Here is a 13438-nt window from a genome sequence, read left to right on the forward strand (position 1 = left end):
AAAAAATAGGCTCAGGGACCTCTTTGGATAAATCTCTATATTTTAGCTGTCTCAGATAAGAATTGTGGGGTGACCCATCCCCCAACCACACAGCATGTGTAAATTAGATGCGTGATAGAGATAAGCTAAAAGATCAACCGCCCCCTACTTGAACAACTTCTGGATCCGCCCATGCAGTATTTACCATTTAAAAATACTGTTACAAATTCTGTAAATAGTAATTATTGTAGTAACAACGTAACCTGTAAATAGTTTCCCGTAATGAATATACAACCCCTATACATTCGGTTGAAGTATATGGTCCCCCTATTTTTCATTGATAAGATTCGTGAATGAATAAAAAGAAGAAATAAAATAACGGTCTACTATTTTCGAGAAGCATTTGGAATCTTGTGGAATATTTGAGAGTTCTCTTTTGGTGTGTATAAAAAGCGTTATGCATGATAAAGAGTTCAGTTTCGATTGAGAATTTGTACTGAGAGTGTATTAGCTCTGTTTATTACGAGGCATTTTGCTGTGTTGTTTTTCATATTTGGGAGTAAATACGTGTGTAACCGTTGAGTTTAAGGTGTTGTGTGATATTTGCTTAATTGCTGATGATTAATTTAGCAGTTGTTGACGATCTTTCCTGTACATAGTGTAAATAAATTTCCTGTATTTTTAATCAAGAACTGTGTCGTCCTTTCAAGAAAGTTGGAAATCGCACCGGATCCGTTACAATTGGCGCAATACGTGGGGCTACTTTAGGACTTTCTTGGAGTAAGTGTGACTTTGGACATTTTTTCATAAAAACTTTTCGAATTTATTTTTATGGTGATTACTCGCACAATGTATGAACAATTAAAACAACTTCTTGACGCAATCAACTCAGTGAAGAGTGATATGGCGGCTAATCAAGAACAATGGAAAAGTTATTTAATGGTGCTGAAAAATGATTTAGCTTCTAACCAAGAGGAAATTAAAAACGACCTTACATCGGTAAAGACTGTGATGGAAAATAAATTTAATGAGATAGAGCATCGAGTTGATGCTTTTGATGAAAATTTTGAAACAGTACATATCGCAACAGCTGAAAATCATGTGGATGAGAAAATTAAAAACATGGAAAGGAGATTGGCGACCGCGGAAAGCAGCTCTGTACAGTTTGGCATCGTTGGCCCTCATCGGTTGCTCGACCGTCCATTAAACTTGCCACATTTGATGGGAAAACTTCGTGGCAGGTTTACAAAACTCAATTCATGATAGTGGCGGAAGCGAACGGATGGGACTCTGCTACCAAGGCCTGCCATCTTGCAGCATCCCTGAGAGGTGATGCAGCGGACATTCTTCAGACCCTTTCGGACAGCCAGCGCCTAGATTCAGGCATCGCAGCGTTCCTATATTCCTATATTTTCCTATATTTCTGAAAAAGTTCCTATTTTCCTATATTTTCAGTTTCCGCTTCCTATATATATATATATATATATATATATATATATATATATATTTTTTTTTTCATTTTCCCCCGATTTTTAGCTACTGCCTTTTCTGCGAGCCCCGCGCAGGCGCCATTTTATCTTTCCTTCCGTGTTTCTTCCTGAGCGGAGCGCGAAACTTTCGTCCTTTCGACTTTCGTTCCCCGCCTGCGCAGTTCCAATTCTGCGCACATGCAGCTCTTGCGCAAGTCCCCAGTCTTCGCTAAACTTGTGCGATCATGATGAGCGCATGCGCTGTGTAGGTTTTGTGATAGACATCGGTAAACGATATTTATCCGCGTTCTCATTCCTAATGTAATGTAATATAAAATTAACTTTATTCAAATTAGATTAACTTCTCAACTCTTTCGGCACGTGTAAAGTTTCAGTTTTAGGTTGGCATCCTTTGATGCCCAATCATATGTAAATGAGGCAAGTATAAATAGTGAACGATTCCAATCGTTCTCTCTCTCTTCTTTTGTGTTCGTCAGCCTCTTGTGAGTTAGGTCCGATAGGTGTTGGGGAGTTGCGAACTCCGCCTCCACTTATGGCCGGGTTTTATTCTTAAGAACTTATTTTTGTTAGTTTATTTATTTTAGTTACTATGGACCAATAAATTTTTGGTAAGATTTTAACAAGTTTCCAATGTTCATTTCTTCACATTAATATTTGATTCTGCACCTTCCACTGTGTGATATTATCTCTGCTTGTATAAGCATGTAACATTGTTGACTGACTTACGAAATTTAGCCCTTCGGCTTTTCGTTTAAACATCGTAAGTTATCATAAGGGTTATGGGCCCAGCCCTACCCAATTGTATCATAACAATTACGTGTTCAGTATCATGAGTAATATTAATGTATTAAGATGTTTTCGAATTGTCAGCAGAGTAGAGTATTAGACTTCGTGTTTTTGTGATGAAATGGAATGTTGTAACTGACTTGTCTTTTTGCTGAATCGGTAGATGACAAGTGTTTGGAAATCTTTTCAAATTGTTTTCCCCGCATCGGCGTTGAATGAAAACTGTGAAAATGGAAGTTTTTCTTTTACTTTTTGGAAATTTGTATCGAATCTTTAAGCCATGTGTAGTATAAACTTTTCTCAGACGTTTCGTTTGCATTTTATGGGGGGATATAGTTGGTTTGGTGTTAGGCAGAATAGTGGCTGCTAAATTCAGCGGAAGACCTGGACTTGTTCCAGGGGGGAAGCTGTAACAGTTGCACTATTTAGGTTTTTTTTCGGGGATATTTTGAGATTTTGTTGGTTGTTTTTTTGAAATTAGGTTTTTTTTATTTTTGGCGTTTTTCTTATTCTTATCAATCATGGCATCCCAGAGTGTTCCTATCGAAAAATTAAGGTCTGACAACTATGTGAGTTGGTCATCGGATATTAAATTTGTCCTAATGGAACGAGGTCTGTGGAATATTATAAGGGGCATTGAAAAAGAACCTTTTTCTAATGATGAAAAAAAGGCTACTGAGCAAGAGATTCGTAATTTTCAAAATCGACAGGATGTGGCTCTATCCATAATTTATTTAAATTTGGAGAAAAATTTCAAAAAGATAATTGAAAATCAGGTCAACGCGGCTGATGCCTGGAAGGCTTTGAAAGATCACTTCTTTCCTGACAATCGTTGTCAGCATATGACATTGTTTTCAGAGTTATCCCAATCTTACTAATATTATATATGCGAAAGTTTGTCTGTATGGATGTATGGATGGATGTTTGTTACTCTTTCACGCAAAAACTACTGTACGGATTTTGATGAAACTTTACAATAATATAGCTTATGCATCAGAATAACACATAGGGTAGTTTTCGTCCCGTTATGGGGGGCAAAACCCCCTTAGGGGGGCAATAAAACACAATTTTTGTATAAATTCTCTAATATTGGGATGAAAAAATACTTGCACATATTTACATTATATGTCCATCGAAAGCTCTGATTTTTCTGCTGAAGATGGCACCTGTTCGAAATTTCTAAGTAGAATAAAAAACGAGTTATGAGCTTTTTAGATCCACGTTCGAAGGCTTTCCTCAACTCAATACAGTATTTAGTGTATCATCTCAACTCCCTGTCGATAGCGACAATTGTTGTATTGTTGACTTTCTTTGCTTTTCGTGATTGTTCAAGGCTTTTCTCAAGTCAAATCTTGAAGTAAGATTTTTGCACAAGATTGGCAAATAATACATGATTTGGCTGATGATTTTCCATTTAAACGGAACTTTAATGTAATTAATGGTTTTTATTATTATTTATGCTGATTGAACACTTACTCATTATCCAAACAACCAGCAGATCGCCAAAATTTTTGCAGAAAGATTTCCGTAGCTGATGCATTTGGCAGTTTTTTCAACGTTGCTGTTTTTGAAGCCGAAGACTACGTCATAATGTTTCTCAGCTTTCACCATGTAAACAAAATATCGCCAATCAAAGAATTTTCAAAAGACCTTTTTTACTGTGTTAAATAATCCAGCAACTAAATTAGGCAAATCCATAAACAGCACAAAAACTTCCATTAATTTTCCTTTATGCACAATTTCAAACAATCACCAAATTGTATTACTTATTTTGGTAACATTTCGGATGAAACTGTTTAGCGCCATTTTATGGTGACCAAAAATATCTCAGCATCTAGCGACGATATCTCTGTAACGAAAATTAATATCATATCGTTTTACAAAGTAAGGAAAGAATGGGGCAGCATCATCGAAGGTACCCCGAAACGACTTTCGCAAATTCGGTAAAATCGCACCAAGAGCCACAATGATTGAAATTTCCCGAAATAACTAAAGCAAGTATAAGGGGATTACGAGCGCAGCTACTTTTTTTTAATCACTTCGTACTTCATTAGCCATACAGAGAAGGTTTTAGACTCCATGTTTAAAAAAAAGTATCAACAAATTAATCTTTTTAAATATGAGAAGATTAATTTCATGTTTTTTAAATTTGTATATGCTTAAATATAGTGCTTTCGTTTCTAAATCAATATTACTTTGTTCTTTATACTTATTGCTATTTTAGTTTTATGGGTAAGGAAGAAACTCGATTTTTAATCACGTCAAAAAGATGTTTTAAATTCTTTCACTTAAAACAGAAAACAAAAGCAAGTAACGATTTTTTCTAATAATTATTACTGACCCAGGCAACACCGGGTATTTTTGCTAGTGTCGTATAAAAGAGGAAGAGTCGATAAATCTTTTCGCTGCCCGTACTCGGCAAATTTTCGAAAGAATTAAGGCTATAGACGCGAATTTCTCTGAAAATTATTTGATTTTTCAAATTTTGCGTCATTTGCCCTCAGAATTCGACAATATTTGTCAAGTTATTCTTAGAACTACTGCACAGAAATTCACATTTAATAAAGTAGTCAGCGAACTTATTGCCGAGGAATCGCGAATTCGACTAAAAGATGAGGATGACAAAATTATCGGCAGGGCTAACTTTGTAAAGAAACCGGGTAATTTTGACAAGAAAGGAGTAAAAGGGAAACTAATTTGTTTTAACTGTAATAAGCCCGGCCATAAAAGTAATGTGTGTCAATATAAGAGGCTTGACAAGGACCTCGAACAACGAAACAGAAAGTCAAGATCACCAATCCGGAATAAGAGGAAGACGAACAAGAAAACTGCAAGGTGCAGTTCCCCATCAGTGGAAAAGGAAGCATGTAAGTACCAGAACTTTTTCATTTCCGAAGTACATCTAAATGAAGTATCAGAAGACCCTGATGAATTCATTTTCCACACTGGTTCCACCCATCATTTCGTCAACATTCGTAGTGCGTTTGAGGACTTTAAACCATTGCGAAACAAAGAAATGGCTGTAGCCGTTAGAAATGAAACTTTCCCCATTTTGGGGATGGGAACTGTGAAATTAAAGTTTGATGATACTATCATTGTTTTAAAAGATGTAATGTACTCTCCTAATCTACGTCAAAATTTGTTATCGGGTACTAAATTCGATAAGGGGGGTGCTAAGTTTGAAGGGGGAAACGGCTCCGTGACGATATCTGGTCGAAATGGATTTATATTTAGAGCAATTTTAAGAAATGGCATTTATTTTGTAAAACCTCAAATTTTGTATAATAAATCGTATCAAGAAAGTATAAAACCAAATAAAAGTAATGATCATTTCGAAAATGAGAAAATTGAATGCTCTAATGTAGAAAAATTAGAATTGTGGCATAGAAGGCTGGCACATATTAACACCGATAGTATCAGAAAGAGCGGTGAATTTGAGTGTGTCCATGGCCTGCCTAAATTCAAAAATGTAAAAATAGATTGTGAAAATTGTAAAATTGGTAAATTTAAACGTGTTTCATTTAAACCAATAGGTAAAATACGGTCTAAATGTCCCCTTGAATTACTTCATGCTGATGTGTGGGGTCCATGTAATATTAAGGGAAATAAGGGGGAAACGTTTTTATTTATCAATCATTGATGATTTTTCACGTAAATCTGCTTTGTATCCAATTAGTGAAAAGAGCAAAGTACCAGAAATTTTCATAAGGCACATAAAGCGTGCTGAAAGATTTTTAAATCTTAAAGTAAAAGCTGTTAGAACTGACAACGGGGGAGAATTCGTAAATAAAGTCTTTGACAATTATTGTTTGGATAACGGTATAAAACATGAGTTAACCAATATTTTCAGTCCAGAGATGAACGGTTTGGCCGAAGTGTACAATCGCTCAGCCGCTAATGCTGCAACAGTATTATTGGAAGAAAGCGGGCTAAGTAAAAGATTTTGGCCGGATGCTATGCTTTATTTCAATTATACTTGGAATAGGATTTGTCACTCAGGACAAACTAAAACACCTTTTGAGTTATATGGTGGACGTAAGCCAAGTGCTAGGCACGTCAAACCTTTCGGTGTTTTGTGTTATCTTGGAACACCCCGTCAGCAAAGACATAAACTTGATGTTAAAGCTAAAAAGGGTATATTTTTGGGCTATGCATTTAACACTAAGGGTTTTCGTATCTGGATTCCCGAAAGCGGAAAAATTTTTGAAAGTATAAATGTAAATTTTAATGAAAACGTTTATTACAAAGAAGCTTTTAAAAATATATCAGAGAGTGACTCTAGTGGAGCTGTGCTGGGTCCCTGTCTCAAATGGTCAAATATTCAATCAGATTCTCAAAATTCAGAAAATGAATCGAATTCCGAATCAGATAACGGAAGTGAAAGCCCGAGTACGCCGTCTAAATTCTTATCTTCTGATGAGAGTGAAAGCGAGACGAGCGGGGATGAATCAGATTCGAATTCTGACATGAGTGAAAATGGGGAAAACCCACCACGCGCCCAGCTGCGTGAAACAGATGTAATGGTACAGTGATGGTAAAAATTTATATCAAGGTGAAATTTCTGATCAAACTGTTCATTTAAATTTATGTAACTTATGACTAGATGATGAAATTGTAATTCCTAAGAATTACAAACAGGTTCTTAAATCTAAGCAAAAGGACCAGTGGTTAGATTCAATGAGGGATGAATTAGAGGTTATGCATTCTAGAAAAGTGTGGGATTTAACACCCTTGCCTGCAAATGAAAAACCAATCGGATCAAGATGGGTTTTCAATGTTAAAAGAGATGAATCGGGAAAAATTGTTAGGTATCGTGGGAGACTTGTTGCTCAGGGATATGCACAATCCCCTGAATCGTACGATCAGACTTTTAGTCCGACGATTCATTTTTCATTGGTTCGATTTTTCTTTTCCTTGAAAATATCAGAAGGTTGGTTCGATTTGCAGTGCGATGTGAAAAATGCTTATTTATATGCACCTCTAAAAGAATGCATCTTTATGAGACAACCACCGGGTTTTGCAATAGAAGGGAAAGAAAATCTAGTTTGTAAGCTTAATAAAGCAATTTACGGTTTGCACCAGAGTGGCCGTATGTGGTTTTTTGAGATAAACGGTGTTTTATTGAAAATTGGTTTTCAGAAATTTGAAGAATGTAATTGTGTTTATATTTATAATTCATGTGTCATTTTATTGTTGTATGTTGACGATATTGTTTTGCTCGCACGGAAAGAAAAGAATTTAAATCATGTTTTAAATTTACTTAGGAAAAATTTTGACTTAAAAGTTCTCGGAAAAACGAAAAAACTGTTAGGTGTTGAATTTGAAGGAACTGAAAATGGTTTGAATTTGTTCCAAACGAAATATATCATTGAAGTTTTTGAAAAGTTCAAACATTTTTAATTTTCCGGTTTCATCATTGCCGATTTGTAAAGGTACTGTTTTTTCGAAATCGAATTGTCCTAATACAGAAAATGAAAAATTTGAAATGTCAAAGATTCCTTATCGTAATTTGTTGGGTTGTCTTTCTTTCATTGCGAGCAGAACGAGACCGGACATTAGTTATGCGGTCAATATCTTCAGTCAATTTCAAAGCAACCCTGGTGTCATTCATTGGAACGGTCTTTTAAAACTTCTGGGTTATGTTTTTCAAACAAAAGATTTAAAACTTAAATTAAATTGTAATAGAACCCAATTAATAGCTTTTTCTGACGCCGATTATGCAGCTAATCGAGATGATCGAACTTCACTCGGGGGGCAGTTAATTTTGTTGGATAATGCGCCGATTGAATGGCGAACCTTCAAGGAACGTTGTATTAGCCTTTCCACTATGGAAAGTGAATTTGTGGCCCTTTGTGAAGTGTCTAAAGAGCTTATGTGGTTTGACCGTGTATTAAACGAATGTTTACGCTGGGGAATTGTTAGAAAAAGTAAAATTAAATCTGTAATGTACGTTGATAATCAATCGGCCATTGACTTTGTTAAATCTCCGATTGAAAATCACCGTACAAAACATATTGATGTAAAATTATTTTTTGTTCGTGATTTGATTCAACGGGACATTTTTACCGTAAAACATGTAGGTAGTAAATCCAATAGGGCCGATATTTTTACGAAGCCGCAGACCCGTTTTGAACTGAATCGTTTTTGTGAACAAATATTTTGTTAATTTTTAATGGTATGAAATTGTTTAGTATAATAAATATAATGGGATATTAAAGTATAAATATTTTTGTAACAACTGAAATTCTTTTTCAAATTTCTCGTTGGTTTAATCTTTGAGATGGAGGAATTTGATTCAATGACAAGAGTTTATTTTTGGAAACTAAGCGTTTTAAATAATTTTGTCATTGTGAAAAAAAAAATTTTTTTTGTAAAATCATTGTGCCCATCTATTTCAAAGATACTGTTTCGAGTATTTTTGTCAATTACAGTTTGACAAGATAGTTTGCAGTGGAAATGTTAATCTTGGACTTACTACTAGTTCCTTGGACTGTGGATCATCAATAGGCAAGAAGGACTTTTTTTTGAGAAAGGACTTCAATCAAATAAGCAGTGATGTATTGAGCTGCAGCTGCTGATGGATGATGTATTATGATGGATATATATCCATATTTGTTTATTGTTGAATTGTTAAATTTTTTGTAAAAGATTAAGCCTGGCCCTTTGTGGATTTTTTTGGGTTATTTTTGAATGTATTAAAAATTGTATAAAAATTTAAAGCTTAATAACATTACTGAATGAGAAGGGGGGATATGATAGACATCGGTAAACGATATTTATCCGCGTTCTCATTCCTAATGTAATGTAATATAAAATTAACTTTATTCAAATTAGATTAACTTCTCAACTCTTTCGGCACGTGTAAAGTTTCAGTTTTAGGTTGGCATCCTTTGATGCCCAATCATATGTAAATGAGGCAAGTATAAATAGTGAACGATTCCAATCGTTCTCTCTCTCTTCTTTTGTGTTCGTCAGCCTCTTGTGAGTTAGGTCCGATAGGTGTTGGGGAGTTGCGAACTCCGCCTCCACTTATGGCCGGGTTTTATTCTTAAGAACTTATTTTTGTTAGTTTATTTATTTTAGTTACTATGGACCAATAAATTTTTGGTAAGATTTTAACAAGTTTCCAATGTTCATTTCTTCACATTTATATTTGATTCTGCACCTTCCACTGTGTGATATTATCTCTGCTTGTATAAGCATGTAACATTGTTGACTGACTTACGAAATTTAGCCCTTCGGCTTTTCGTTTAAACATCGTAAGTTATCATTTTGATGATGTCGTTCTAGGAAGGACTCGCCGGCTAACTACCGTTTCAAGTCTTCACACGCGTGATTTTCCTTTTCTTTTAACGGAACTTCGTGGAGTTGGCTCAATTTCGATTGTGCGGAATGTGAGTTCGTGTGTTAACTAAACGTTCATTGCAATAATAATGCCTCGGAAGAGACCGCACAATCAAGTTTGTTTTCAAAAAAGAATACGCAAAGCTGTTCCCGATTTTAAAGGAATCGAGGAAGTCGAAAAACATGCATACTTTGGGGTCAATCCAGACCCAAATTGGGTCCGCTTTGCGGCCCCTTCACAGAATTTCGCATCGTAGAAGCAGCCCCATTCACAAATTTCCACATCTCAAAATCAGCTCATTCACAAAATTTCACATCATAAAATAAATATAGCAAACCGGACCTTCGGACCAACAGCTACGTGTGAAACTTAGTCGCCATATTTGGTCATTCACGAGATGGAATCAGACAAGATGCTTAAGTGTCTAAGTTTATAAGAACAAAGCACAATTGGATATTTATTTACTGCAAACTAATGAAAATAACGCAAAATGTGCTGAAAATCCTTTTTTTTTAATTATTATATTAATGTTTTCTAGAGAAATGAAAAACTTAATATTTAAAATTTCATCTTATCCTCATTGCTTTGGTCCCTAATGTGCTAAAAACTATAGCATTTACACTAAATTGTTTTATGAGGATTGTTTTTAATTATTTTTATACAACTAGTTAAAATCTGGATCGGTATAGTCGCCATTTTTGGTCATTCCCTAGATGGAAGTAGACAAGACTTTTAAGTGCCTAAGTTCTCAAAAACGGAATTGGAAGTTAATTGCTATGAAAACTATTGAAAACAATTACTTTTATGCATCAAATTCAAAAATCTATTGTCGTAAATTTTTCGCGTAGTCGCCATGTTTGGTCATTCTCAAGATCGAAGTAGACAAGACTGTTAAATGCCTAATTTTCCGTAAACAGAATTTTAGATGCTTATCTCAAAGCAAACTATTGAAAATAACATAAAGCTGTGTCATAAATCATGAGTTTTTTTCTTTTAATTAATTAGTTTTTTGAAGAGTGAAATTTTATTTGCACAATTGCATTTGATCCTCATTGTTTTGGAGGTTTTGCTATGAACTTAAAAAAAACTATTTCATCTAAAATGCAATTTCTTGCCGACTTCTCATTTATTTATTTTGAAATAATTCAAAAACCCATTGAAACTTACATTTTCCAAAAAACATGTTTTTGTAAACAAGTGCAAGGTTCTATTTATTTTTTTCTGAAAGTAGTAAAAATTGACCCCCCCCCCCGTCTTTTACTTTTTGTACTTAAAAACTTGATGACAGTGTTGGCTAATAAGATTTTTAGGTCTGGTTTATTTTATACCAAGGTGGAATTAGTTATTAATATTTCAGCTGGAAGCGCTTGAAAAAAAAAAAGTTCATTTTTTTTATTTACTTGAAAACATTGAAAAAGTTTTAAAACTTTGAAAAAGTTTCTTAGTGCTTAAATTCTTTAAAAAATCATTGGATTGTGCTTAACTTTTTAAAAAGTATTTTACTAATGCAAATTTCTGAACATTCGTTCTATTTGCAACATCGCGAAAAATCGCTTCCATGTTTGGGATTTCAATCCTTTTGCATCTTGTAAATATTTTTAATTTTTTTTCAATTGGAAGCTATTTTGACATATGATACCTCAGATTAGTTTATTTTTTAATTAATTTCGATGTCTAAAAAAGGAATTGTTTTGGAAACTGTTGCGCGTCAAAGTAAGTTTCTAAATTTAAAAACTCTTACCATCTATTTAACTTCTTCAACGCTTCCAAAAGTCGCGGGGCAATGAAATCATTTGTACTGAAGTCTTCAGATATTCCTTCGTGTAGAAATTGTGACACAAACACTTGAACTTTTTAACTTAGAAAAATTTAATTACAGCACAATAAACTACAATGTTAGTTGCAAATAAAAACTTGTTAATTAATAAACACAACATAATGAAGATATCGGCAACGAACTCTCTCGAAAATAAAATCTCCAGAATTTTGAATATTACATACTGCTATAAGAACTGCTACGAGGTGCGCGAGTCCGGCTAATTTATTTAAACTTAACTACTCAGTTCAGTTCAGTTCTTGGGCGTTTTCCACACTCCCCACCTTGAGTTCAGGGCTCGGGACTCCGGAACTCAACTTCAATGCTGTCAGGCTAGGTGATGAACTGGTGGTGGTGGTGCAACACAAATCCTCAAGAACAGTCACAGGAGGGGGTTTTAACTTTTGAAGCTCACAAGATGACACCGCTCCCAACTCCAGAGAACACAACTTTTTAACAGGACGAATGAAGACACCCGTTTTTGTCTTGACTTTAGCAACTCGCACACATCCATCCTTACTTGTGAACACTTCTAGAACTCTTCCGAGTGGCCAGTCAATTCTTTTACAGTTATCTGTCCACACGATAACTAAGTCACCAACTTTTAGAACTGGAGAATTATTTCTATTAGTCACAGGTTGTCGCAACTGTCCGAGATATTCCACTCGAAATCTCGAACGGAGATCTTTTCGTATTTTCTGTGTATACGCGTGACGTTTATTTAATTTCTGATGATCCAGCACATCTAAGTCTGGAACACCGATTTCTCTAATCTCTTGCAAAAACATAGAAGGTGTAATCGGGGTAAGATCTTGAACGTCATCACTAACGTAAGTCAACGGTCGCGAATTTATGATACTCTCACAGTCGCAGAGGACTGTTAACATCTCTTCATAATCCAACGATGTTTGACCCAAAACTTTTCTTCAAGCGGCTGTGACGTAAAATTCCTTCACCCAGCGATGTATCGAAGAGCGGCCGTGTCGAAAAATTTCGCCATGAATATTCTTCTATAGAATTTTACGCCGCAGCCGTTCTCGGAGCAGAATATTCGAGGCCAAATTTTTCGACACGGCCGCTCTTCAATACATCGCTGAGTGAAGGAATTTTACGTCACGGCCGCTTGAAGGGTTAAAATTCTCTTCAAAACTCCTACTAACCTTTCCCAAAATCCTCCCCACCAGGGAGCAGAAGGGGGGATAAAAATCCAAGCAATAGAAGAAGCAGTAGTTTCATCTTGAATCTTTTTCCAATCAATCTTGCTTAATTGGTTTTTTGCGCCAACGAAGTTCTTTCCGTTATCGGAATAGATAATTGACGGTCTGCCTCTTCTCGCGATGAATCTCCTCAACCCCAAAAGAAAGTTATCTGTAGACACTGAAGTCAACATCTCAACATGAACAGCTCTAAAAACAGCACAGGTGAAAATCAAAATCCAAACTTTTGAGTTATCTTTGAGGATCAAGGGTCCTGCTAGATCTATTCTTAGAATTTCGAAAACTGATGCATCTTTTACACGATTTTCCGGTAAAACACTTTCCTGAACTTCGGGCGGTTTAGAGTTGAATCTTCGACACACAATACAGGACTTGATTGCCTTCTTAATGGTTTTCCGGCTCTTCAAAATCCAGTACTTTTCTCGAAGCGCTGACATAAGCAGTTGTACGCCACAATGTCCTAACTCTTTATGTTTCCACCGAATGAGACTAAGGACAACCGGGTGTTCGGAGGGAAGTACAACTGGAAGCCGAAAATGCATGTCATCATCTCTAAAAAATATCTTCGTTTTCACTCGAATCAAGGCATCGTCGCCTACGATTGTATTGATCGATCTTAATCTTGCGTCAGGATTTCTTCCAAACGCTTCTGATTGAATTTGCTTTAAAATTACTTGTTCAGCCTTTTGAAGCTCTTTTTACTGTCAAGAACACCAAATCGTCTATCTTTTTTGGATTTTTTACAATTTTCTACAAATCTGTAAATCCACGCGGTGATTCGTAGTAGTTTAACGTAAGAAGAATA

The 13438-nt window shown here is 35.4% G+C and overlaps 1 protein-coding gene across 1 annotated transcript; it reads right to left on the reverse strand.

Moving 5' to 3' along the window:
• Positions 1–11664: 11664 nt before the first annotated feature.
• LOC129233453 (uncharacterized) lies at positions 11665–12303 on the reverse strand. The gene has a single exon (XM_054867479.1). The coding sequence runs from the start codon at positions 12301–12303 to the stop codon at positions 11665–11667; it is 639 nt and encodes a 212-aa protein (XP_054723454.1).
• Between the last annotated feature and the right edge of the window lie 1135 nt (positions 12304–13438).

This window comes from Uloborus diversus, unplaced genomic scaffold, assembly GCF_026930045.1.
Source record: "Uloborus diversus isolate 005 unplaced genomic scaffold, Udiv.v.3.1 scaffold_425, whole genome shotgun sequence".
NCBI lineage: Eukaryota > Metazoa > Arthropoda > Arachnida > Araneae > Uloboridae > Uloborus > Uloborus diversus.

Bases quoted from the DNA above. Each gene is read 5' to 3' on its own strand.
- LOC129233453 (XM_054867479.1), bottom strand. From the start codon at position 12,303: ATGTTAACAGTCCTCTGCGACTGTGAGAGTATCATAAATTCGCGACCG.